The sequence below is a fragment of the Lagenorhynchus albirostris genome, chromosome 14, assembly GCF_949774975.1.
Source record: "Lagenorhynchus albirostris chromosome 14, mLagAlb1.1, whole genome shotgun sequence".
Classification (NCBI taxonomy): Eukaryota; Metazoa; Chordata; class Mammalia; order Artiodactyla; family Delphinidae; genus Lagenorhynchus; species Lagenorhynchus albirostris.
In genome coordinates, this window is record NC_083108.1 from 22,924,289 (window position 1) to 22,949,104 (window position 24,816).

The following is a 24,816-nucleotide window of genomic DNA, read 5'->3' on the forward strand; positions in this document are numbered from 1 at the left end:
TTCAGTAGCCACATGTGGTGAGTGGCTACCAAATTGGAAAGTGGCTGGAAATCATGAGGGGGTGGGGCTGTCAGCAGCTGACCTCTGCCCTGCTCAGTTCAGAGCAGCCTCAGGCAGAATTTTAGAGGAGATGAAATTGGCCCCAGAGGTCCTTCCACATCTTTCCCTGCCACCTGGCACTCATTACTCTCCCACAGTTGGGTTCACACAATTCTGACCCAGGTGAGGGCTTTATCTAAATCCTTCCCAGAGCCCCTCACTTCACGGAACTACCACGCAGTCTCCTCCCTTTTTCTGCAAAGCACTGCTCACAGGAGGCTGCTGTGATGAGCGACCTGTGCCAAAGTGTGAAAGGATGCTGGGGGATTCAGGTCCTCCACATCCAGGTCAGGTGTGGAGGTTCAGCACAGGCTTGGGCTCTTAGCCCCCAGAGTCCAGTCAAGGGAGTTGCACATAAAGCGGTGTTAGTCTAAGGTCATGGGGTAACCGATGGGAACCAGGGGCAGAAGGTGCAGTCAGGTCCCCACGAGACACTGAAACTGGGAGAAACCTGACCAGCACTAGGGCAGTTTCTTTGTCTCTCTGTCTCTCTCTCCTCTTGCTTTTTCCTCTCCCTTTGTGATTAAAGATACACAGTGAACTTGGTCACCTCACAGTTCTGCGGTTGGTTTGTCCTCAGTTCAAGCAACAGCAAACACTGACAAATGTCTCTGCATCTTAAATCTAAATTCCCAGGAGAAGGAACGTGATTGGCCCAACTCAGGTCAGGTGTGTGCCCTGGTCCAGTCACCTGGGTGGAGGTGGGACAGGTGAGGGAGGAAGGTCACCAAAACACAAACGTGGATGCAGAGGACTCCCCTGTGAATGCGGGAGTACACTTCTCAGAGAAGGGAGGTTGTGGGCTGGGCAAATACTTCAGATGGTGGGGTTTTGCTCTTGACTTTTGTTTTTAATGGAGATGTGGATTTTCCACATGTTTGATATAATGTAAAAACCCCAGAGAACAAATAACACTGAAAGTGTTATTTATTAGGTACAAATTTGGATCCACCACTTACTATTGGTATTATCTTGTTTATCTTAATTACTAATCAAACACTTATAAAGCACTTTCTACACATATAACACTGTATTGTACAAAGACAAATTGCTTTACATATTTTAACATCTTTAATCTTTGCAATGATTCTATGAGATAGCTATTATTATTATTATCTCCATTTTACAGATGAGGAAATGGAGTCATAGAAAGGTTATGTAACTTGCCCCAGGTCACACAGTGTGTGAGTGGTGGAGCTAGAATTCCAGCCCAGGCTGTCTGGATCTATTATTCCTTTTCTGAAACCCTATGTTATACTGACCTTGGATAAGTTATTTAACTTCTCTGTGGCTCAGTTTCCTCATTTCTAAAATGGGTTTAATGACATCGGTCTCCTCAATTGCGGTGAGGATTAAATGGATAGTACATTTAAAGCCCTGCCCTCTTCACCAGTCAGGGCTCTCCAGAGAAACAGGACCAATAAGATGTGTGTGTGTGTGTGTGTGTTGTGTGTGTGTGTGTGTGTGTGTGTGTGTGTGTGTGTGTGTGTGTGTGTGTGTGTGTGTGTGTGGAGAGAGAGAGAGATTTATTTTGAAGAATTGGCTCACACAATTATGGAGGCTGGAGTCTGACAAACCTGAAATCTGCAAGGTAGCCCAGCAGGCTGGAGACCCCACGAATAGCTGCCCTTACAGATTAAGCCCAAAGGCTTGTCTGCTGGCAGATTTCCTTCCTGCTCAGGGGAGGTCAGTTTTCTTCTCTATTCAGATCTTCAATTCACTGAATAAGGCCCCACCGTATTATGAAGGGCAGTCTGCTTTACTCAAAGCCCACTGATGTAAATGTTAACTTCATCCCAAAACACCCTTAAAGAAACATCCAGAATAATGTTTGACCAAGTACCCAGCCACCACGGCCCGATCAGGCTGGCACATAAAATTAACCATTACACCCTCTAATCACACCTGGTAGGTCCCCGTAGGTAAAGAGTCTGGTCTTTCCCTTCGTTCTCACCTCCACAGCCCCCCGAGCACCATCTTCTTGAGGACTGGAGCTGGCCGTGGCTCAGCCTGACTGTTGCATCCTCAGTTCTCAACTGTGCCTCTTGCTTCACGTGGTCATCCCTCAGGCAGCTGCACAGCCAGAGAGCTCCTTCAGCCGCAGAAATCCGCAGCTGCAGCACGGTGTTCCAGTGCAGATCTGGTAGCGTTGGAAATGGTTGCTTCCCAAAGCAACACATCATGCATGTGGCACAATTGCCCCAGTGGTAATAACCACGCTGACAGAATGAGCAGTGAGCTAGCTTGCAAATCTGGTGACAGTCGGGGCTTTCGTAAGCAGATGGTGATTTAATAAGAAAAGGCATCTCAGGTGTTAGATTGCCTAACACCTGCCTCAGCATGCATGCTATTACTATTATTTTATATACATATATATATATCTTTTTTTTTTTTTTTTTGCGGTACGCAGGCCTCTCACTGTTGGGGCCCCTCCCATTATGGAGCACAGGCTCTGGACGCGCAGGCTCAGTGGCCATGGCTCACGGGCCCAGCCGCTCTGTGGCATGTGGAATCTTCCCAGACCGGGGCACGAACCCGTGTCCCCTGCATCGGCAGGCGGGCTCTCAACCACTGCGCCACCAGGGAAGCCTCTATTATTATATTTAAATAATGCTGCATATTCTTAAAAATAAGTAGGCATATTTTACCAAATAAGATTTCTATTATAAGCAGTTGTGTTGCCTCAGCTTTGCTGTAATATTCACATTAGACAAACTCTCATGTGACTTTAGAATTGCAGGAGACACAAATATATTCAATGTCACCATGCAGTAGAGGGTTAACTCAACAGGGCCTAGTACAGCTGATCCTTGAACAACGTGGAGATTAGGGACACCGACCCCTACACAGTAGAAAATCCACATATGACTTTATGGTCAGCTCTCTATCAGTGTTTCCAGATTTGCAGATTCAACCAACTGTGGATTGGGTAGTACAGTAGTATACATTTATTGAAAAAAATCCACATATAAGTAGACCCATGGAGTTCAAACCCCTGTTGCTCAAGGACCAACTGTACATTCCAGAGGAAGGCCTATCTTCAGAAGCACTGGCCCTTGACTGGCCCCTGAGAGATAATCTCTGAGCCTTTGGAATACCCTGCCTGATAAGAATGTTTTGTATATCTGAGGCTCTGGGCCATGCTGTACCAGTTTGACTTCTTGGGGGGCTGGAGACTGAGTAACATAGATCAGTCCAGAGTCCTACATGACTGATCCCCAGTAAAAACCCTGGACACTGTGGCTCACGTAAGAGTCCCTGGTTGATAATACTTCACATGTGTTGTCACACATTGCTGCTGGGAGAAGGAAGCATGTCCCCATGCAACTCCACTGGGAGGGGAAACCTGGCTTCTCCTGGATTTAGCTCATGCACCTTTTCCCTGTGCTGATCTGTATCCTTTCATGTAATAAACCATAACCGTGAGTATAACAGCTTCTCTGAATCCTGTGAGTCCTTCTTGCTGTGAATTACCAAGCCTGAGGGTGGTCTTGGGGACCCCCAACACAGTCACTTGGCTGAGAGTTCCATGGTAGGGGGCAGTGGTGGAGAGGTTGCTTTTGGGAAAGTTAACAGCAGGAAATTTATATTGAAAGGGCTGGAACTGGGCCTTGGAGTGCTCACCAGGTGGGGAACTTTGAAGGTCTCTTATTTGCACCTCAGAGGTTTTATATAGTTGCCCCATTTATCCACTCAAACCATAAAAGTCTGCTGGGCAGTCCCCTTTTCTCCCTCTTTATCCCCCATAGTGCCTAGTGCAGTGCTCTGTGATGTGGGTGGTACCCTACCCAGATAGGTCCCCTTCAGCAGTGAGTCTGCCAATTGCCCAGTGGCTGTGGGTTTGCCTGCTGAATGGCTCACGGCTGCTCCTAGGAGAGCTGCTTTTGGTGAATAGGTTCTACTCCTCCACCTTACCCTCACAGCCTGCAACCAGGGACTGGCTGACATGGAGGCACAAAAGGCTGTCCTCTTTTCCTCAAGGTGGGGTCAATTCCATGGTGCAATTTGTGCTCCAGAGCTCTCTGTGGGGTGGAGCTGAAGCTGGTTTTTAGCCTGGACCATGTTCTTGCTGAGTGTTCTTCCCCATCCCTAATCTGCATCCCATACTCTCCCTTGTCTTCAGGCATCCCCTCCATCAATCATTTACTCAGGAATTCCCATCCCAGGATTCCTGAGAACCAAGCCAAGACGGTAGTGACTAAGCTCTGATGGCCATTGGGACCCCTACAACCATATTTTGATGCATCTCAGCCTGGCTCACAGTGTCCTTGTTTCTGAAAAGGAATTTCTGAGTCATTTAAAGCTCTATCTTAGTTTTGAGCCCATGAATTAAAGTGGAGAAGATGTAAGCCTTGTTTTGGTCCAGACAGAGGGTGGAACAATTGTTGGATGGGAGGTTTTGCTCTTAGACACAAACTTGTTCTTTCCCATAACAGAGCCTGTTTGCAACAAGCCTGTCGACTAAGATTGACCAGAGGGACTGGGTGAAGTAGGTGCTCCGAGGGCCAATCTGATCCCACAGTGTCATTCCCATGGGAATTAGCCACTGGGCGCTCAAGTAACAAGGCCTATGAGTGTTAACGTTCCTGTTAGTCAAGAATGTGCAGAGCAAGAAAGAGACATCAGTGGAGATTAAGTAACTTGAACTCAGAATGTCAAAGTCTGGAAGGGTTTTTTATGGTCTTCATGAAGTTCTTAGTGTGAAAAGCAAAATTCAAGCCTCAGGGATCAAAGTGGCCCTACGCACAGGCAAGAAAAGTGCTCCTGCGCTCACACCACAGGCCTGCCAGTAGGTTCTGACACAAAGACCCCCATTGGTTTGACACCAAATCTTCTCAACAGTGACAGGGATTGCTGATCCCAGAGTTTGATGAGTGGGACTAATGGCTGGGACACTGATGCTGGGCATGGGATGTTTAGGAAGTTGAAAGGAAAAGCCACGGGTAGCTTAGGTAGCAACCCAGCTTAGGTAGTACCTCCAGCTTCTTTCACCCCTACTTGCTGAAGCTTTATGAAAGTGCAGCTTCCTGCCCTGTGACCAGTTTTAATTGCTATAGGCCGGGAGGAGGGGAGAGGAAGGGTTGAGAAGACCTGAGTGTATTGCCAACACTAGGAGATGTTCTCTGTCTGGGTCCTGAACACTCTTCAACGTTAAATCCCGTTGTTGACACCTGTGGGTGTAGTTGGTGCTCTACCGAGATCCCCTTTGTCCTCATCTTTCTGTGCGTGCCACTCCAATTTCCACCTGCCAGCACCTGTGTCCTTTTGCCTGTGGCCTTTCTCTGTCCACTGGAGCCTGTGCTGCAGTGCAGAACAGGCCAGAAGTGCTGGGGAAGTAACAGCCAGGAGCGTGTTCATCAGTCAAGGTTGGGCAGGGTGGGAAGGCCCTGAGGTTCCTTCCACTCTGCCTAATGGAGCTCCACACCAGAATGAAGCTGCTTTGCCCACAGTGGTGACACGCACCCTTTGTTGGCTTCTTTCCCCTCCCCATCACTTCCCCATCACCTCTCAGTGTCTCCTGAGGTCATTCCTCCCACCCTTAAATTATTTGCACTTGATTCTTTGTCTCAGAGTTTGCTTCTGAAGGAAACTAAGCCAGTGCCCCATTTGCCTTTCCTTACTGATAGAGCCCCAAGCTAGGAAGAAGCTATCAGACCAGACTATCCTTGGTCAGAAGGTTTGGAATTGGCTCCAAAAGTTGGTTTGAAATCTACTATATGGACACTGGGCCTGACCCAGGTGATTCTGGAATGTCTTCCCTTTCTACCAATCTGTGTAGATTCTCCCCTCGCCTCCCCTGCAACCGCAAACCCTCGAAACGCTGGCCTTCATGGGTGCAGGGAGAAGCCAGCCAGGCTCCAATGGCTCATCTGCTGTTAAAGACGGGATCAGATAATGTGTAAATGAATGAGAGAGTAAGTCAATGAACAAACGAATCTATGTTCCAATGAAGCTTTATTTGGCCCATCCTGATCAAGTTTAATAATGTTTAATAGATTTTTTTAAAACATGAGTAAGTAATAGCAATTCCTCTGTAATAACAATTATATATGAACTCCTGGTCAAGGTCAGCAGCTTGCTCCTATACCAAAAAAGTAAAGCCGCCCTTTGAGGACAAATGGCACATGAGGAGTGGTGTACATTTCCTTCTCTTTAAAACAAAAAAGAAAGAAAAGAAACCCAGACACTTCATATTTACATATTTTCCATTTAAAAATTGGTCAGTATGGTTGTTTTTAAATATAAGTTTCTAACGTGTTGCAGGTTTCAATGCACAGATCCTAGTTAGCTGATTAGATTTAAGGTGCTGTTGAGGTGAGGGTGAACCCAGCCTAAGCTCAACACTGAGGAATCCTCTGTTTACAGACTGGCTCCGGTGGGCATCTTTGGGGGAAGCTGAATGCCAGTGGTGGAAATGGCAGAGCTTTTCCAGGGGACTGGGCTCCATGTTTCTGCAGAGGGCCTGCTGTGCCCACACACCATCCCCCCTCAGGCTCTGTGTACAAGTGCACCTTTGGTTTGGCGTGCTCCGAATTCATCCTGGCCTAAGCTAGGAGGGACATGGTGGCCTCCAGTCCTTTCTTTTGTTGTGGGGTCCCCATGCTGGTGCCTGACCCCTGAAGGCCCTCAATGTTGGTACCCCACCTTTCATACCTTCCTACCCTTCCGGATTCCCTGTCCCCAAGGCCTCTTGCTCTCCAATGCATTTTTTCAGGGCCTGCTCTTTGCTGGGGCTAAATGGATAATCAAAATCAAGGGCAGCATTAATGAAGTCGGATGGGCCCTGTGTGAAATCTTCTCTCCTAACACATTTGCTCTAGGCAGGCACCTCACTGCTCTCCACCAAGTGAGCAATTCATGCCGAGAACATGAGTTCCCAAGGTAGGCTTGGAGCGGGGCTATGAGTATGGGGGTTGGGGTGTGGGACAGGCTGGAGGGATTCTTGGAATTGCTGTCTTCAAACTCGCCCGTGTATGACATTCCCTCGGGAGCAAGAGCTGTGTCATTGTGTCTGTGCGTGTGTCAGGAAAGTGCATAGGAAGTTCTGCAAAAGGTGTGTGCACAGGCCTGGGAGAATGGGTTATTTTACCCACAGAGCCCAAACTGGTCTGGTCTGCAACCAACATTTCAGACCACACGGGGTGAGGCAAATACTACAGGGGTGGGGCAGATGGGAATATTTACGTACTTGAGGAGCCAGAAAAAAAGATGCTCGGTGACTAGGGGAAAGAAGCTGGCTCAGTTTCCAGTTTCAGAGTTCAAGGGGCATTGCTCTGAGTAAAAGCATGTAGAATGGGTCAGATGGTAATGGACAGGGAAGAAACATCTTGAACCAAGTTTTCTGAGCGAAAAGCCGGAGTGACGCCAGTAGAGGAAGACACTGTTTAGTGGACAGACACTGGCCTGGGGGCCAGGGGCCTGGGGTTCAAGGCTTTCCCTGACACTGACTAGGCCCTGAACTTAGAGTCACTTTGCTTCTCTGGGCCTCACTGTCCTTCCACACCTGTCAGCTGAGGCTAGTTGGGCCAGGTGGTTCCAACACTCTGCCTGCAAGGTTCCACTGCACACAGCCACCCAGGTGGGGCCTGCAGACTGCTAAGACATACTTCTGCCCTGTACACCGCCACTTATAAAAGCACAGGGGCCTCGTCCTCACTGGGAAAGTGATCAACCCCCAATCTCGGCTCCTGTTCAAACCCACTCCCAGAGGTTAAAGGCTAGTTATTAAGGCAGTTTAAGAAATGGACATTCCTCTCGCTCCTCGGATCCTTCCTGTGTTCTGCTAACCCCAAGGCAGCAGAGAGGGGCGGCAGGGGTGGTGGAGATGCCAGGGAGGCGGCCTTCGGGATGGCCTGGAGCGCCCCTCCGCCGCCCTCACCACCTTTCTTTGGAGAAGGCCTCAGTCTGCACGAGATCGCCAGGGTGCTCGGATATGCAGGCGCCGTTGAGGTCGCCCAGTTTACTGTCCGGCAGGTCCTCGGGCTTGGTGCAGAGCTTCAGGGCGCGGGAGATGAACACGTCCAGGTCGAACTGGGGGCTGGCGCCCCCGTCGATGGGGGCCGGACGGCCGGGTGGGGAGGCCGACAGGCGGCGCTCGGGGCCGTCGGGGGGCGGGCTGCCGCGCTCGGGGACGCCCTGCGTGCTCTGGACCCACTGCGCGATCTCCAGGAAGAGGCTGGCCGGCTCTTCGTCGCGCGGCCCCGCGTCCGCCGCCACCGCGGCGGTGGGGGGCGCCCCGGCCGCCTGCTTCCAGTGCGACAGGTCCAGGATGAGCTTGGGCTCCGAGTAGTGGTGCGGCTTGTTGTCGCGCCACAGTAGCTTGTCCAGGTAGGACGGCGACCCCACCTTGTAGTCGCAGGAGCGGCCGTAGTCGGCCTCGAAGGCGCGCTCCATGGACGAGTGCGACTGCTCCAGGAAGCGCTCCGAGCTGCTCTGCGAGTCCTTGCGCGGGTCCACCTGCACGTCCTCCGCCAGCGGCGCCGAGCCCGCGCGCGGGTCGAGCTGCACCTCGCTCGCGTCCTGGTACCTGTCGGGCCGCCACTCCAGGTCCGACGACAGGCTCACAGGGTACCTGCAAAGGTAAGACAGGATGGTGATTGGACCCTTCCAACCGGGTTGGCTTTGTGGAGGGAGCCAACCCCCCTGATCCCTGTCTGCCACCCACAGGCCGGCTTTCCATTCCTTCCCAGTCCCTCCAGCTCCTTCCCTCACCTCCCAAGGTGGGAGGGTGATGGGACAAAGTAACGGTGAACCTCCAGGGCTCAGGCAGAAGGACTGATTGCCCGGCTTAACTCTTGTATCCTTTTGTGTTCATTGAATATCCCACAAATATTTCTTGAGCACCTCCTATGTGCCAGGCGGTGTTCTGAGCGTTACCAGACACAGCAGGGAACAAAACAAAACCCCACTCCTCGTGTAATGGTACTTTCTAGTGGATGCACCTGTGCGGTGCTCCTCAAACTTTGATGTGCACACAAATCACCTGGGGACCTTGTTGAACTGCAGATGCTGATCCAGTAGATGAGGCAGGGTCTGAGAGTCTGCATTTCTAACAGGCTGCCAGTGATGCTGACTCTGCTGGTCCCTGGCCCACACTTTGAGTAGCAGGGCCCTAATGAGGGCTTCACAGCCTTGGCTCAGATTAGAATCACTTGTGAGGGGGATTAAACATAAAATTCCATGCCTGCCCCGCATCTCCAATGCTGATTCAGGAGGTCCAGGGAGGGGCCCAGCATCTGCGTGGTTGTCAAACCTCCCCAGGTGTTTTAAGTTCCAGCCAGGGCTAAGAACCCCTGCCATAGTGGATCTGGTTGGAGGCCCTGCAGCACCTTGCGTAGATGCTGAGCAGGCAGGGCGTACTGAAAGATTACAGACACCTTCAGGAGAGGCCAGAGATCCTTGGAATTCTGCCCTCCGTCAACTGTCCTGCGGCCCTGAAGAGCCAAGTCTGCTAGCCAAGAGCAAATGAAGGGCAGGTGGGCAGGCCATCAGCTTGGGCTGAGCCCTCCCTCCCTGTGCCAGGTGTTCTATGCAGAATTGAGGAGGTGGGGAGAGGCAGGGAGCCCAGGGGAAGCCTCAGGCAGCAGCCAGCCGCTCCCAGAACAGGAGGCCTAGGGCTCACACAGGAAGAACCAAGGACAGGCAGGTTTGGCTGTGTGACCGGGCAGGCGGGCAGCTGCAGTCCACGCCTTGTGGTGTGCGAGGCACAGGAAGGTCCCAGGTCTCCCCACCCTCACAGTGATGCCATTAACGTAGGAGTCACTCCTAGAGGTGAACACTGCCTCCTCCCATGAGGGTCCTTGAAATTGCAGGGATTTCTTGGAGGAAGAACTTGTGAAGCCCATCGCCATTGGCTGCTACATGCCAAGGGCCAGATGTAAGGTGTCTGCAGTCTCCAGGCAACCCTGTGGAGTGCGTGCTACCACCTGCTTCACAGATGAGGACACTAGCGTTCAGAGGTAAGCAGTTTGCCCAAAGCAGCAGGGCCTGTGGGAAGGGGTTTGTCATTGTCTTTGTTGCCCGCCTTCCTCATGCAGGTGTGATGGGACAGGTCGGGAGCAGAGGGGCACCAGGTTTAGAAGTGGTCAGAGTTGATGGGCAGGGGCCAAAGAAACCCTGCTACAGTCTTCCTGACACCAACGCCATGCCATAGCCATGATAAGCAGAGGACAAACCCTGCAGAGCCAATGCTCCGTGCCCCCAGGTGCTGTGGAGTGGAGTACGAGGGGCTGCAGGAACCACAGTCAAGGGCAGGGCTAGCATGGGGGCGGCAGAGGAGAGAGTCTTCATTAATCTCTATGTGCTGGCAACTCTTGATAACAACAATCAACAACAACAAACCAACAAACCTGTCCTGAGATAGCAACGTTGCCCTGACCCTCCCTCGGAGCCTCCTTAATCTGAAATCCATCATCTGTCAAATGACTGGAAAGGAGAAACTGCTCATCTGTCACTTATGTAACTAGCTGTCACATTCTCGCAACAGCAGGGCTCCCACTTAGGCCCCCTCGGAGTCCTAGCTTCTAAGCCCTCGACTTCTGTTTCTAAACCGAGCGGCTCCCAGTGCTTCCTTCCAGAATTAGCGGATGGTGATGCCCAAATGTTTAGGTGCCTGATCTAGGAACATCAGATCAGGAAGGGACCTAGGAGATCATTGTGTGCTTATGCGGAGATTGTCAAAAACTGTATCTTCTATCCAACTCTGATTCATTGGTAGTGACTTCCGGGCACACTGTGTTGAGAAGGATTCTGAGGCCCGGCTCAGTTTAGCAGGGAAGAGTCCTGTGATTGCTTAGCAGTGTCTGACATGGGTGCAGATTGGGGAGGGCCCCACATAGGCCAGGAATTAGGTGTGTGACACAATGCCAATCTCTAACCTCTCTGAGCTGTGGCTTCCTCGTGCGTCAATGAGCGATAATAATAATGGTGCCCCTTTACTGGCATCTCAGGAGGTGCAAATGATGTGAACGGCATGAAGGTGTTGTGTGGTGGTAAATGTCACATTGTTTTCTTGTCTTGCGTTGCTGCATTTTGCTTTTCTGGGGCAAATTCCCAGCCTACTAGACATGAGCTCTGGCTGTGCGGGCTCATTAAATGCTTGCCCAACATTGTATTGAGCCCTGTGTGCAGTACACTCGGGGTGGGTTGGAAAGCTGGTGGTGACCGGTGTTGCACAAAGGCAGGCCCCGACCACGCATGCAGGTCATAGCTGGTCATCTACCAGGAATGTCTGGGGACAGGAGAGAAAGGCAGGAGGCTAAGCTGGGGAAAGCGCCCTATGGGCTATAGAACTTGGGAGACGGAAGGAAAGGTCATGGAGGATCAGAGGCAAATAGAAATGAGAGGACGGGAATGTCGGTTCCAGACTCCAGGGCTGGAACCGCACCTGTCCCAGTTGGAGAGCTGGCTCTGGTTGGCGGCCATCAGCAGGATGTCGTCAATCTCATCCTCTATGCGGAAGGGGTGCTGCGAGGTGGGCTCGTCCTCGGGGCAAGCGTACGGGCTCATGTAGGGATGCTGCAGCCCCATCTCGGCGGTCAGGCGATCCATGGGGTTAAAGGTCAGGATCTTCTCCAGAAAGTCGATGGCTGTGGAGAGCAGAGCAGGACAGGAAGGTCATTTGTGCCCTTGCCAAGCTGAGAATAAGACGCCTCAGCATGGGGACACCCCCTAGTGTTTGTACTTTTCCATTTGTCAAAAGGCTTTCGGATGTTTCCTTTCTCAGGATCCTCACCACAGTCCAGGGACAAATCCAGAGCAGACGCTGCTTTTTGACTTCGCTAATGAATTCATAGAGGTCCAGAGGGGTACAGTGACTCAGGTTACAGGAGGTCCAGGGCTAGAACTCTGCCTTAGGCTGGATTTCCCCAGAGACAAGGAATGGGGTGGAGGCAGTTTATGTGGCAGTGATGCCAGGAAGCACCGGTAGGGCAATGGGGAAGAAGCCAGTAGAGGATGTGCCAATGAACCGTTCCTGCTGAGAGCCCCTGGGGCTCCGTTCCACTGGGTCCTCCAAGAGACAGCATGGGACACACCTCAGAGATGGTCCCACTTCGGGGCGGGGGAAGCTGGAGTATCTCCATCCCCACCCTCATTTGTCATGGGTTGAGTGCTGCTGGAGCGGGTGGAGGACCCAGCAGCAAAAAGCCTCAGTGAGAAGGGTCACCGTGGAGCTAGGCGGGTGGGACAGAGCCTGACAGCCCAGCGCTCCTAAGTCCAGAGCCCTTTCTACCATATGTTGCCCCTGGAGGTTTGACAAATAAAGGCCATCTTCAAAATATTTATCCCCTGGGCTGAAGCCCCCGTGCTGTGCCAGGCAGTAACCCTTCAGTGGCTATAGATCAAGGGGAGGACCTGGCAGCTGAACCTGGGCGTGGAAACGGGCACTCAGGAGCCCTGTGCGGTGGCTATTTGCCAACCAGCATGAAGGTATATCAAGATGGCAGCCACTTGTAGGGCGTTGTGGGTGTGCACTGGCTGAACATCACCTCCACGCACAGGTGCCCTTTGTCCTGAGCGGGGGTAGGGACACCTGTCTGCCCTGTGAGCTCAGCCCCGGGTTATCTCAGGGCAAGTCCGGTCTGGAGGTTTGTACTCCTTCTCAGCCCTGGAGGCTCCGCTTAAACCATGGCTTGGCTAATCAGGTTACAGCCCACATGGAAAAGGAGGAAAGCAGCTGAGCTCAGGGCCAGGCTTCTGTGCCCTCTGAGGGGCTCCCGGGTGGGCCTCAGCCTGCACCACTACCCTGCCCCTCACACCAGCCCTGGACCTCTCTGCGGAAAAAGTTATCAGTGATTCCGGAAATCGATGGATTCTGAAGGTCACTGGCCTCCCAGAAGGATGCAGTTCTGTTCCATAATCCTAGACTGAAAGATCGGTTAAGCAGCAGTGACTCTGATCCCTCCCCAGTGCTCGGGGGCTCAGGGCATGCTTCTGGGCCCAGGGCTGCAGACCTGAAGGAGAATCAGCCTCACAGATTCCCAGGACTGGGAAGAATCAGGCAGTGCAGGGCCCAGCTCTGCCACTGCCCAGCTCCAGGATGGGCAAGTCTTTTCTTCTTTGGGCTCCCAGCCCCTCGCTCGGCCCCACCTACTACCCTGAACCTTTTGACAAGGAAGTGAGAGAGTTGGAGCTCTAAACGTTGGCAGGCGTCATCCCCATCATCATCAGTATTAAGAAAGACCCAGCGAACGCTGACGTTGGAAAATGCCAGCCCCGAAGGCTGCTTCACTGACTCTAGTAAGGATGAGAATCTCCCCTTACCTCTCTCTGACAGCTGGTCCTCCAGTAGGTGCCCAGACACTTCTGGGAAGCCCAAGTGTTAGAAAATCCTGCCTTATAGCAAACCTAAATCTGCCCCTTTAACTCCTGCCCTGGAGCCTCGCTCTGCCCTCTCTGGTCCCCCATGGCAGCGTGCTCTCTCTTCCCCACGACTGTTCCCATCATGTTTCAAGGCAGCAGTCATGTCCCACGCAAGCCTCCTGTCCTCCTGGCGCACAACTGGCCTACATCTCCTAGCCTCCCCCGCAGTTTGGTGTGGCCGTGTGACTGGGGCCAATGGGAAGGGGCTGGAAATGATGTGTGTACCCCGCTTCCAGGCCAGACCCATAGAAACCTCCTGCAGGAGTGTCTGCTCTCCCTTCGCCTGTCTTCGGCCGGAAGTTGGTGCCCTGCGGGTAGGGGGGAGCCTTGAAAGTTACGATTGAAGATGTCACATGGCCAGCATCCCAGGCGCGGCCCTCAGGTTCCCCCACTCTGTCTGAACTTGAGTTGAGCAGTGAATACACAGCTAGCGGGTAAGCCACAGAGACTTCAGGTTTATGGGCTACAGCACTGGCTTCACCTTAACTCATAACCACACCGCCCCGCCTCCACCAACTCCTTTTCTCTAAGTTCAACCTCCCACATGTTTTCTTTAGTGCTTCTAATATAATGAGGCTTCTGTACAATTGCGTCACCTCTCTGTGGCCCCAGTGGATTCCCAGCTGGACTTCTCAGAGCCCCAGGGATCCTCAGGAAGGATTCTCAGGGGCGTCTCTGGAGATCAAGAGGCAGGTGGGCAGGGCCCCTCACCCCTCACCCCTGCTGCACCCAGAGGACTCCTTTCCCTGTTTTGTCTATTAGATTTCCTCATCAGCTCTGTCCTTTGTGATATAGTTTCTTCTTTTAAGTGGAGCTCAGAAGTGAACGCCCTGGCGTGGTCTCAGGCCTGCTCCCTTGTCCTGAACCTGTGGTGTGACGGCTGTCTCGGCTGCTGAGGGATACAGTCCGCCCAGACTCTGTCCATCGAGCCTCTGAGGCTGACAGCCAGAGAGGACTCCCACCTCTTCCCAGGCCTACGGGGCCTCACATGGACAATCCAGGACAAACCGAGAGTCACCAACTGACTCTTAGGGACAGGTGCGCGTGATACCCTTTCTCCCACTGAAGTTTCATTTCAGCCATACCTCACTACCCTGAGGCCAGGCTGATTGGGGCCACTTTTCAAGCCCAGTGGCAGACAAGAGAATTGTGGTTGAAGCTGGCGCATTGGGAGGGTGAAGCTTTCGTGAACATCTGTTCGGCTACAGGATCAAGTCTGTACACGTCCGCTGGGTATTCAGAGCCCTGCAGTCTCTTGGCCCTTCTCACCTATCCAGCTTCACTTCCTACAGTCAGCTTCCCGCTGATCTGAGCCCTCACCGGTCCTCCAGGCCGGTTCTTTATCCCTCTCAGTGCTCGGTGGCTCTCTTCCCCTCCCAAATACCCAGAGCTCTCGTTAGCCCCTTAGGATGTGTTCCTTCATCTGCTCATCTCTGACGTGTACTCCATCTTCCCAGCTAGGCCATCACTTATGTCTCTGATCTCTGCAAGACAGGCCCACCACACTCAGAGCCAAGTCACCGAGGGACTGCTGTGCGTATGGTGGTTTGGGGGATGGGGACATGGGTGACACATCCCTGATCCAGAATTCCTGAGAATTCTGAACCTTGTGTCACATGGTGGGATTTCTACAGAGGCCTAGGAATCAAAGTAAATGTGGATGGGCTGAGTCTTAATTTGTGGGGAATCAGATTGCCCCCTCCCTTAAAGATGGGGAAATTGAGACAGATTGAATGGGGATCATGGCCAGAGAAATTGTTAGTCCAAGTTCTTGGTTTCTTGATGGGGAGGAGCGTGGCAGAGACAGCTGTACCCCATGTCTGTTCTCCTCTTTCATAGTAATGGACACAGAGTGGCAATGGAGTAAGTGTCCACTTCCCAGCCTCACTGCAGCGAGGTGGGACCATGTGACTAAGTTCTGGCCAACAGGACAAGAATGGAGGTGAGGTTAAGTCAAGGGAACTGCCCTCCTTCCCCGCCTTCCACCAGCTGGTAAGGGCAACACCCTAAGGTGGCAGAAATACAAGACAGAAGGGGCTTGGGCCCTGGTAGAGCAGGTCTACCACATTGGCCCTAGACTATCTACTTTGGATTATTATATAAGAGAGAAATAAACTTAACTTCTTTTTTCTTAAATAAGAAATACATGTTATTTAAGCTGTTGATAATCTGGGTTTCTTTTACAATTGGCAAGACCATATCCTACCTGATATAGGGGTTTCCTAAGGGAGCCTCTGGCAGGTAGAAGACTGGTGGCAATGTAACATCTCAGATGATGGAGCAACTATCCTATGCTAAGGGCTTTACAAATTCTGTTTTACTTACTTGTCACAGTGACCCTGTGTGTCATGTATTATTACATCTATTTTACAGTTAAGGAAACTGAGATGCAGAGAAGTTAAGAAACTTGCCCAAGGCCAAACAGCTAGTCACTGGTGGAACTGGGAACTGAGCCTGGGTCTGGCTTTGAAGCTGATGAAACCATACCATGCCTTACAGAGGGAAAAATAAAGGGAGATGGAAGAGAGGGAGGGAGGCAAGTGAGAAAGAAGGAAAAGGAAGCAAAATCAGGGGTAGAGTGTGGAGGACCAGCTGTGACTGCCCTGAGGGTGGCCTGATGGCCGAGCTCAGTCTGGAAGTAGCGAGGGCAAATGCCCGCTGCCAGGGGTCCCCAGCTTCTGTGTCTAGGGACTCTGTTTGGTCCTTTTGGAAGGGACTGCCTGCCCCAGCCCCCCAGGGTGAAACCAGAGTGCTGCCTCCAGGTGCTGGCTTGGCCGTCGGACTCTGGTACCTTCGCTGTTCACTTCGGGGAGCAGCTTGCGCAGTGGCCTCTTCACCTCCCAGGCGCTGCTGACGAAGGAAGGCATCACCTTGAGCAGCTCGTCCTTGTCTTCCTCCCGGATCACAGGGATGGTCTCCAGGATGAGCTGCATCTGTTCCAGCTCGTGAGCCCCTGGGGAGGTAAACACCAGATGGTTGAGTGTGCTGCCCACGTGGCTGGCGTGTGTGGAAGCTCCCGGGCCGCTCTACGACCCTGGGGCAGGGGGACCAGAGCTGGGCTGGGAGCCAGGGAACCTGAGTTCACTCTGCCACTAACTTGCTGTGTGACTGTGGGCAAGTTGCTTGCCATCTCTGGGGCTTGGTCAAATGTAGAAAGAAGGGGTAGTCTCTGGGGCCCCATCCGTTCCCCTAGCATTCTGTGCCTCTGGAATGGACCAGTCTCATATAGCCTGAGTCAGCCATCGCTAAAGTGATGGGAGCAGCCTGGCCCAAGGCTTTCCAAATGCTCTTTCCCATATGCCTCTGTGCATGTCCTTTACTGGGCTGGGGAAGGAAGTGATTTTAAGGCTAGGAATGAGTCTTACCTTTTGGATTTCCATTAGGAGGAAAAAAAGTCAGGAAGAACAAATTAAGCTTGGGACGTGTCATGAGCACACTGCCTCTGTGCTCCTTTGGGCAGAGGGAGGAAGACAGACTGTGCCAGGTCTGTGGGACAGGATGGAGTCGAGCATTCAAGCACTCATTCACTTATTCATTCATTCAACAAATGATTATTTATGGAGTGTCGTCTCCATAAATGGAGTGTAATCTCCATGAATACCATCCTCATCCGTAAGAAGCTTCAGGCTTTGTGCATCTTGGAAACTCAACTCCTCTTCTACGCTTAGGCCATCACGGATGCTGCTTCAGAGCTTTGACGCTGCTGGGATGGGTCAGGTCTGAATCCTTGCTGCCCCCTCTGACTTCCAGGCTGTTCTTACCTCCAGTTCCTCCATTTTCCCTTTTGGCATGAGTAGCCTTGCCATTTACCTCTACCAGGTTAAATCCAACTAGGCCCCGTCTTCCTGAAGAAATGCCCCTGACTCACCCAGCTGCACAGAGCTCCCTCCCCTTACCACCGATTCCCATGGGGACCCAGTCTTCCAGAAGCTGGTAGCCAAGGGCGGGGCTCTTCCGTGTCCCCCATGATGCCCTGTGCGGCACTAAGCACTTGTGGATGCTGTGAGCGCTGACCCAGAAAGTGCCTACGGATCAGCATCCGCTCTGAACGAGTCCCTTGGCTTCTCCCTGCAGTGGGCTCGTGTAGGCTCAGTTCAGAGACTCTGGGAGACTTGTGGGGTCCCCTCTCCAAATGAGCACTCCAGACCGACCTCTCACAGTGGCAGGGAGAGGGGAGGAAGGGGCTGAAAATGTAGGACGGGTGTTTTCAGGGGTCAGTCTCAAGATGTTCGAATATACACGATTATTGATTTTGAAAGTTCTGTGCTCAAAAGGCTTTTTTTTAGCCTCTCCAGTATTTTGCCTGAAATGGTTGATAATCAGGTGCCATAAAAGCTGCAGAGGTGACGCCAAAGAGAAACACTAGCATGTCTGTGATTAACATGTGTTCCCCCCCCGCTTTTTTTTTTTTTTTTTTTTTTTTTTTGCGGTACGCGGGCCTCTCACTGCTGCGGCCTCTCCCGTTGCGGAGCACAGGCTCCGGATGTGCAGGCTCAGCGTCCATGGCTCACGGGCGCAGCCGCTCCGCGGCATGTGGGATCCTCCCGGACCGGGGCACGAACCCGTGTCCCCTGCATCGGCAGGCGTACTCTCAACCACTGCGCCACCAGGGAAGCCCTGTTTTCCCCTTTTATTGAGCTACAGCAGAGGAGAAGGAAGGTGCCTGGGTAGCAGCTTACCAGCAAAGAGCATCCTCCCCGTGAGCATCTCTGCCAGGATGCAGCCAGCGGCCCACATGTCAATGGCTTTGGTGTAGTTGTTAGGGGAGAGGAGCAGGCGTGGTGAGCGGTACCATTTCGTTACCAACCCTTCTGACAGGTAACCCTGGAAGACAAAATCCAGGCTTCCAGTAATCAGTCATTTGTAGACACCCCCCCTCCCATGCCTCTCCTCCTTTCCCTTCCCAGGGAGACAGGACCCCTTTCACTCTCCATCCTTTCCCATTGATCGTCTGGTTAGAGGGGTTTAGGCAGCGTTGTGGGGCTCAGAAGCTTTGGTGGGGGAATCTTATGAGGCCCTGGCGTTCTCTTCTGTGGAAAGGGATCCAGGATGACACTGTTTAAGAAGCAGTGCTTTCCCAGCCCATCTTGATGTAATGACGTGTAGCACTCTACCCTCATCTAATAAGAAGATGGAAAAGTAGGAGCCATACTTGAGTTTGTTATCACCATCAACAGAGTAACGATGAGACAGTGGGATTTGATTTATTCAGTGGCTGGATGTCAGAAAGAGCTGTGAAATTTAAATCAAGCCAGTTGCTTTGGTGCAGATGATTAAATTAATTCTGCCGTGATGTCAGACGCCAAGCCCCTGCTGGGAATGGATGAGGCCAGCTTCGTAATGGGTGCGGGTGAAGGGCTTTTGGAAGCAGCCCTAAAAGGCAGAGTGGACACAGCTTTGGTTGGCCCAGAGGATTCTGGGAGTTCTACAGAGTGTCTTTGGGGGGATAGATGTTCTAGCTGATTTCAGCCACTGCTCAATGTGCGGTCTGGCGTGGAATCCCTCACTACGGGATATAGTGACAGCACAGGTGCTTTAGCACAGATAGGGAAGTATAGCCAGGCAATTCGGAGCTTGTTCTCTATGTAATTCACAAAGCTGGCCCAACAGTGGAATCTGGGAAATGTCTGTTGAATTACATGGAACGGTCTCTCTAAATTGAAAAAATAGACCTATTTGGTGGTCAAGGTCAGATAATTAGCACCAGGGGGATCCAGTGAGAAATTCTAGGGATGGTTTTGTTATTTGCTGTTGTAATTTCCAATTTAGCATCTAATTTTCCTTTTTGCTGATGTAAAAAGTATCACAGACCTAGGTTAAAAGCAGGTGAAACGTTAGGAGGCCCAAGTACCCAGGAGCTTTTGATCAATTAATCTGAAATCTCGTCACTTGTTGAGCAAAGATTTATTATGTTTTAAACCTGAGAGCCCTGAGTTACAGCAGTTTTCTCTCCTCTGTGGCACATATTTCTTTAGAGCAGGTCCTCAGACTGGTGGAAGGAAGGAAGACAAGACTAAGGTATACCCATTCCCCAGCCTCGATGCTCCAAAAGGAGCTCCTTATAATTTTTAAAATATGCCCCCTTTCTCTGTCCTTTGGGCCTTTGCATGTGTACTTGCCAGGGATGGGTGTCCTCACACCCACTGTCCTTCCTGGCTAACTCACACTCAGGCCTGCTTCGTCTCAGAAGCTTCCCAATTCCCTGGGATGAGGTTGAATGCCCCTTCCCAGGAGCTCCATGATCCCTGTCTTGTTACTGTTTCTTTACTTCTCCGCAGTTCCACCTTCACCCAGCCCACCCCCAGGACCACTAGACTATTCACCCCTCATGGGCAGAGGCTGTATCTTGTTTCACAGCCATTTCCGCATTGCCTACTGCCAAGTCTGCCTCCTAGGAAATGTCCAATGAACACAGATGGAGGGATGAGTAAGGAACGTCTCACATGGTCTGAGCCCCTTCAAAATGGGGCACCTTCTGGGGGAACCACGGATCCCCTTCTTTAACAGACGTGATTTTATGGAGAGATCCAGTTCCCGCTTTCAATGGTGGATGAGGAGTTTAGAAAAGTTGTCAGCTTTTGCCTTATGCCTTGCCTTCTTCCAGAAAGGACTGGCAAGTGTAAGTAATTTTTTTTTTTTTTTGCTGTACGTGGGCCTCTCACTGTTGTGGCCTCTCCCGTTGCGGAGCACAGGCTCCAGATGCGCAGGTTCAGCGGCCATGGCTCACGGGCCCAGCCACTCCGCGGCATGTGGGATCTTCCCAGACCGGGGCACGAACCCGTGTCCCCTGCCTCGGCAGGCGGACTCTCAACCACTGCGCCACCAGGGAAGCCCAGTAATTTTTTTTTTAAGTCAGGTTTATTGAAGTATAATTTATAAACAGTAAAATTCATTCTTTTTAGGGTATAGTTCTATGAGTTTTGACAAAGCGTAGAATCATGTAACCACCATCATAATCAAGAGACATACAATTCCATCAGCTCACACAATTCCCTCGTGCCCCTTCTGGTCACCCCCGAGCCCCAGTTCCCTAGAAACCACTGTTTTCCATCCCTTTAGTTTTGCTTGTGCAGAACGAACGTCATATAAATGGAATCACAGCGTGTGGCCTTTTGAGTCTGAATTCTTTCCCTTAGCATAATGCATCTGGACTCATCCACATTGCTGTATGAAGAGTAATCTGTTAGGAGTTTAAGTTTGATTCTAGAAAGGAAAGAGACAAGCCAGACTGTAGAAGCTCACATCTGGGTGGGTGACTTATAAATAAAGAATGGTCCAATTTTATTTTCCAGTCAGAGGGTGAGTGTTTCAGAGAAAGACTAATGAGTACCCAGAGGGGAGGTGACTTAAGGTGAGTTTACTCTGATGTGTAAATGAGCAATCTTTTATGGGACAGAATTCCCTATAATTAACACCTGCCTATCTGCAGAGTCTGGAGCTGAAGTGGGACACAGGGAGCTTCCTTCTGAAACACCTTCCCTGAAAGTAAAAGAAAGATGTTTGCATGGGCAAGGCTGCCCCAGGGCCAGAATTATGGGCAAGGCCATGATAACAGCTGAGAAAGTTCACCCCTGGCCCTTCCTTACCTTTGAATGAAAACCAAGAACCTGCCAGATTTTTGTCAACTACTAGCTGCTTCCCTCAAGTTACCTGTCCCTCAAGTCAGGGGATTTACTGATATGTTTCAGAAGCCACAGGACAGAGGAGAATTTGGGAAGGTGCAGTGGCTTTTCTGCCAGGCTCTGGAGCAAGGGGAGCCCTGGGGAAGTGGGGGATGGGAACAGAGGGGAGCCTGCATTCCTGAGTCTGTGGGGCAGACACGGGGAGGTGCTGGAGGTCTTGCCCTCAGCTGAGATGAGCCCTGGGTGTCTGAGTGGGAGAGGCACTGGGGCCCACCGCACAATACTGGTGATCTGAATTCAACAGAGGAGTTTTAGTTGAGTGGATGGAGCAAAAGTCAGAATTTTCTAGAATAAAAAAAATCTTTAAGGATACCCAGGAGTGGAGACTCAGTTTTATCAGAAGGGCCCATAAATCCATGAGTGTACTGGCTCAGCAGAGATCCTTAAATGGCTTTCCTGCCGGAGCCTGCAGGGTGAAGATAGTTTCAGCTCCATTTGGATGTAGAGGAAGCTGTCTTCAGTGATCAGACATGGTCTCTCCCGGGGCTCGCCCATCGGCAGGCTGACCAGTGGGTGGGACAGCGGGCACAGGCAGGGCGTGTTGTCTCATCACCACGCTGGGGAGACGGGAAGCGGACACTCCTCGGGTCACCCCCTGAGCGTAAGAGGCAAGACCAGAATCACCCTTTCCCTAGTGTCCCAGTCCTCCTGCCAGCCTGTCCCTTGGTGTTTCCGGTGAGAAGGCAACTCCGGAGGCACCACTGGGAGGGGTGGACACGGTTTCCTGTCTAGACCCCACCATGGGGACTTTGGGCTTCTTCAGCTATTACTCCAACCAGCCCATTGTGCTGGAATCATGTCCAGCCAGTGAGAGGCTCTGACTTTGAAAGCCTTAAAGGTGTTTGGAAATAATCTGGTAGCAGCTGCCCCAGGAGGAGAGTAATTAGGGACCCCCCACAGATCCAGAGGGAGGGTAGAATTGAAGCTGAGCATTCTCTTTGCTGAAGGAGCAAGGAAACCACATTCAGTCCCAGCTGCCTGCCAAGGAATTCAGAGCAGCCTCCATCGAACTCACCCTGGAAGGGTGGGCACCCGTCCGCTGCTCCGGCGAGCCTGTATTGGGTGGGCTTCAGCTCTGCTCAGCTGGCCTTCTCTGTGCCTCCACTGGCCCAAGCCTGATCTCTTGGGTCTGGGAGTCAGAAGGCTGGAGGAGAAGGCTTGATCCCATAAACTTTCCACGTCACCCTTTAATGCACCTACTGGCACCTCACAGAGGTAGGGCAAATTTAAATAGGGACAACACTCTCCCAAGAATAAAAGCCCTGGGTATGGGAAGACGCCAAGGTAGCGTCTCCCCACAACTAGGGCGCCTGCCAGCTGCTGGTGGGGACCCTGACGCCCAAGGAGATGGGAGGAACCCCCAAGTGAACTGGTAGGACGTGGGGGGACTGAAGGGGGAGGAGAAGTGGAGGCCAGACAGGATTGGCACCCCTGAGGCTGGGGAGATCAGGAGAGGCAGGTGGGAAGGACCCTTATGAAAGAGTGGAAGAGGAGCTGAGGTTGATCTCCCGGCCCACTTGGGCCGGGGAGCCTGCTGAGCTCCCAGGCCGATACCCCCCCTCCAAAGCCCCCTCCAGGCTGCATGGGTCCTGGGGGCATAGGAAGGAGGCCGAGGGGCGAACAGCAGAGGCAGGCAGGAGGGGCCCTCCCAGAAGGGAGGAGCAGGAGAGGAGAGGAGGGCATTTGCCCTGCCCACTCGAGTCCAGGAAGCCTGCTGTGCTCCCAGGTGAGGTCCCCTTCCCTCTGAGACCAGCGGTGGGGGGCACGCCTGGGCCCCTTCTGTTCCTTGAGCCTAAGCCCCACTCCCCACAGCCCCCAGGGCCTTTTCCAGCCCTGTGGGTCCTGAGCATAGGCCCTGCCCACCACCAAACCTTGCCCTTGCTTAGACCTCACCCTCCACAGCCAAGGCCTCCCCCCACCTTTTTTTTCTTTCTTTTTTTCTCCTTCTTCCTCCTTCTCTTTCTTACTATTGTAGTACTGATGTACCTTCCGGTTGTTGATTCATCTATATTTTTATCTTTATGTTCTTTCTAACATACCTGTTAGTTTCCTAGTCTAATTTTATTTTTTACTTTGTTATTGTTCTCTCTCTGTTTTTTTTTGCCACCCACATGGATTGCGGGATCTTGGTTCATGAGCCGGGGGTCGGGCCAAAGCTCCTCCGGTGGGAGCTCCGAGTGCAAACCACTGGACTAACATAGAACCTCAGACCCCAGGGAATATTCATTGGACAGATGTCTTACAGAGGTCCTCATCTCAGCACCAAGACCCAGCTCCACCCAACAGCCTACAAACTCCAGTGTTGGAAGCCTCAGGACAAACAACCAGTAAGACAGGAACACAATCTCACTCATTAAAAAAAAAAAAAGAGACGGCAAAAAGTATGTCACAGATGAAGGAGCAAGGTAAATACCTATAAGACCAAATAAATGAAGAGGAAATAGGCAACCTACCTGAAAAAGAATTAAGAGTAATGATAGTAAAGATGATCCAGAGTCTTGGAAATAGAATGGAGGCATGGATTGAGAAAATACAAGAAATATTTAACAAAGCTCTAGAAGAACTAAAGAACAAACAAACAGATGAACAACACAATAACTGAAATGAAAAATACACTAGGAGGAATCAATAACAGAATAACTGAGGCAGAAGAACAAATAAGTGAGCTGGAAGACAAAATGGTGGAAATAACTGCCAAGGAACAGATTAAAGAAGAAAAAATGAATTGAAGACAATCTCAGAGACCTCGGGGACAACACTGAACACACCAACATTCGAATTATAGGAGTCCCAGAAGAAGAAGAGAAAAAGAAAGGGTCTGAGAAAATATTTGAAGAGATTATAGTTGAAAACTTCCCTAACATGGGAAAGGAAATAGTCACCCAAGTCCAGGAAGCACAGAGAGTCCCAAACAGGATAAACCCTAGGAAAAAGACACCAAGACACATATTAATCAAACTAACAAAAATTAAATTCAAAGAAAAATTATTAAAAGCAGCAAGGGAAAAACAAAAAGCAACATACAAAGGCATTCCCATAAGGTTATCAGCTGATTTTTCAGCAGAAACTCTTTAGGCCAGAAGGGAGTGGCAGGATACACTTAAAGTGATGAAAGAGAAAAACCTACAACCAAGATTACCCTAACCAGCAAGAATCTCTTTCAGATTCAATGGAAAAATCAAAAGCTTTTCAGACAAGCAAAAGCTAAGAGAATTCAGTACCACAAAAACCAGCTTTACAACAAATGCTAAAGAAACTTCTCTAGGTAGGAAACACAAGAGAAGAAAAAGACCCACAAAAACAAACCCAAAACATTAAGAAAATGGTAATAGGAACATACATATCAATAATAACCTTGAATGTAAACGGATTATATGCCCCAACCAAAAGACACAGACTGGCTGAATAGATACAAAAACAAGACCTATATATACACTGTCTACAAGAGACACTTCAGACCTACCTACATACAGACTGAAAGTGAAAGGATGGAAAAAGAAATTCCATGCAATTGGAAATCAAAGGAAAGCTGCAGTAGCAATACTCATATCAGATAAAATAGACTTTAAAATAAAGACTGTTATAAGAGATAAGGAGGGACACTACATAATAATCAAGGAACAATCCAAGAAGAAGATATAACATTTATAAATGTTTATGCACCCAACATAGG

The 24,816-nt window shown here is 51.1% G+C and overlaps 1 protein-coding gene across 1 annotated transcript in view; it reads right to left on the minus strand.

Annotated features, from left to right (window-relative positions):
- Positions 1 to 6,068: 6,068 nt before the first annotated feature.
- Positions 6,069 to 24,816, minus strand: part of MAPK4 (mitogen-activated protein kinase 4) — a 76,746-nt gene continuing 57,998 nt past the window's right edge. Inside the window, exons 2-5 of the mRNA XM_060120800.1 lie at positions 18,141 to 18,285; positions 16,253 to 16,414; positions 11,486 to 11,687; positions 6,069 to 8,671 (exon numbers count right to left, since the gene is read on the minus strand). Of these exons, the coding sequence (XP_059976783.1) occupies positions 7,975 to 8,671; positions 11,486 to 11,687; positions 16,253 to 16,414; positions 18,141 to 18,285 (1,206 nt within the window). The 3' untranslated portion in view covers positions 6,069 to 7,974. The remainder of the gene's footprint in view (positions 8,672 to 11,485; positions 11,688 to 16,252; positions 16,415 to 18,140; positions 18,286 to 24,816) is intronic.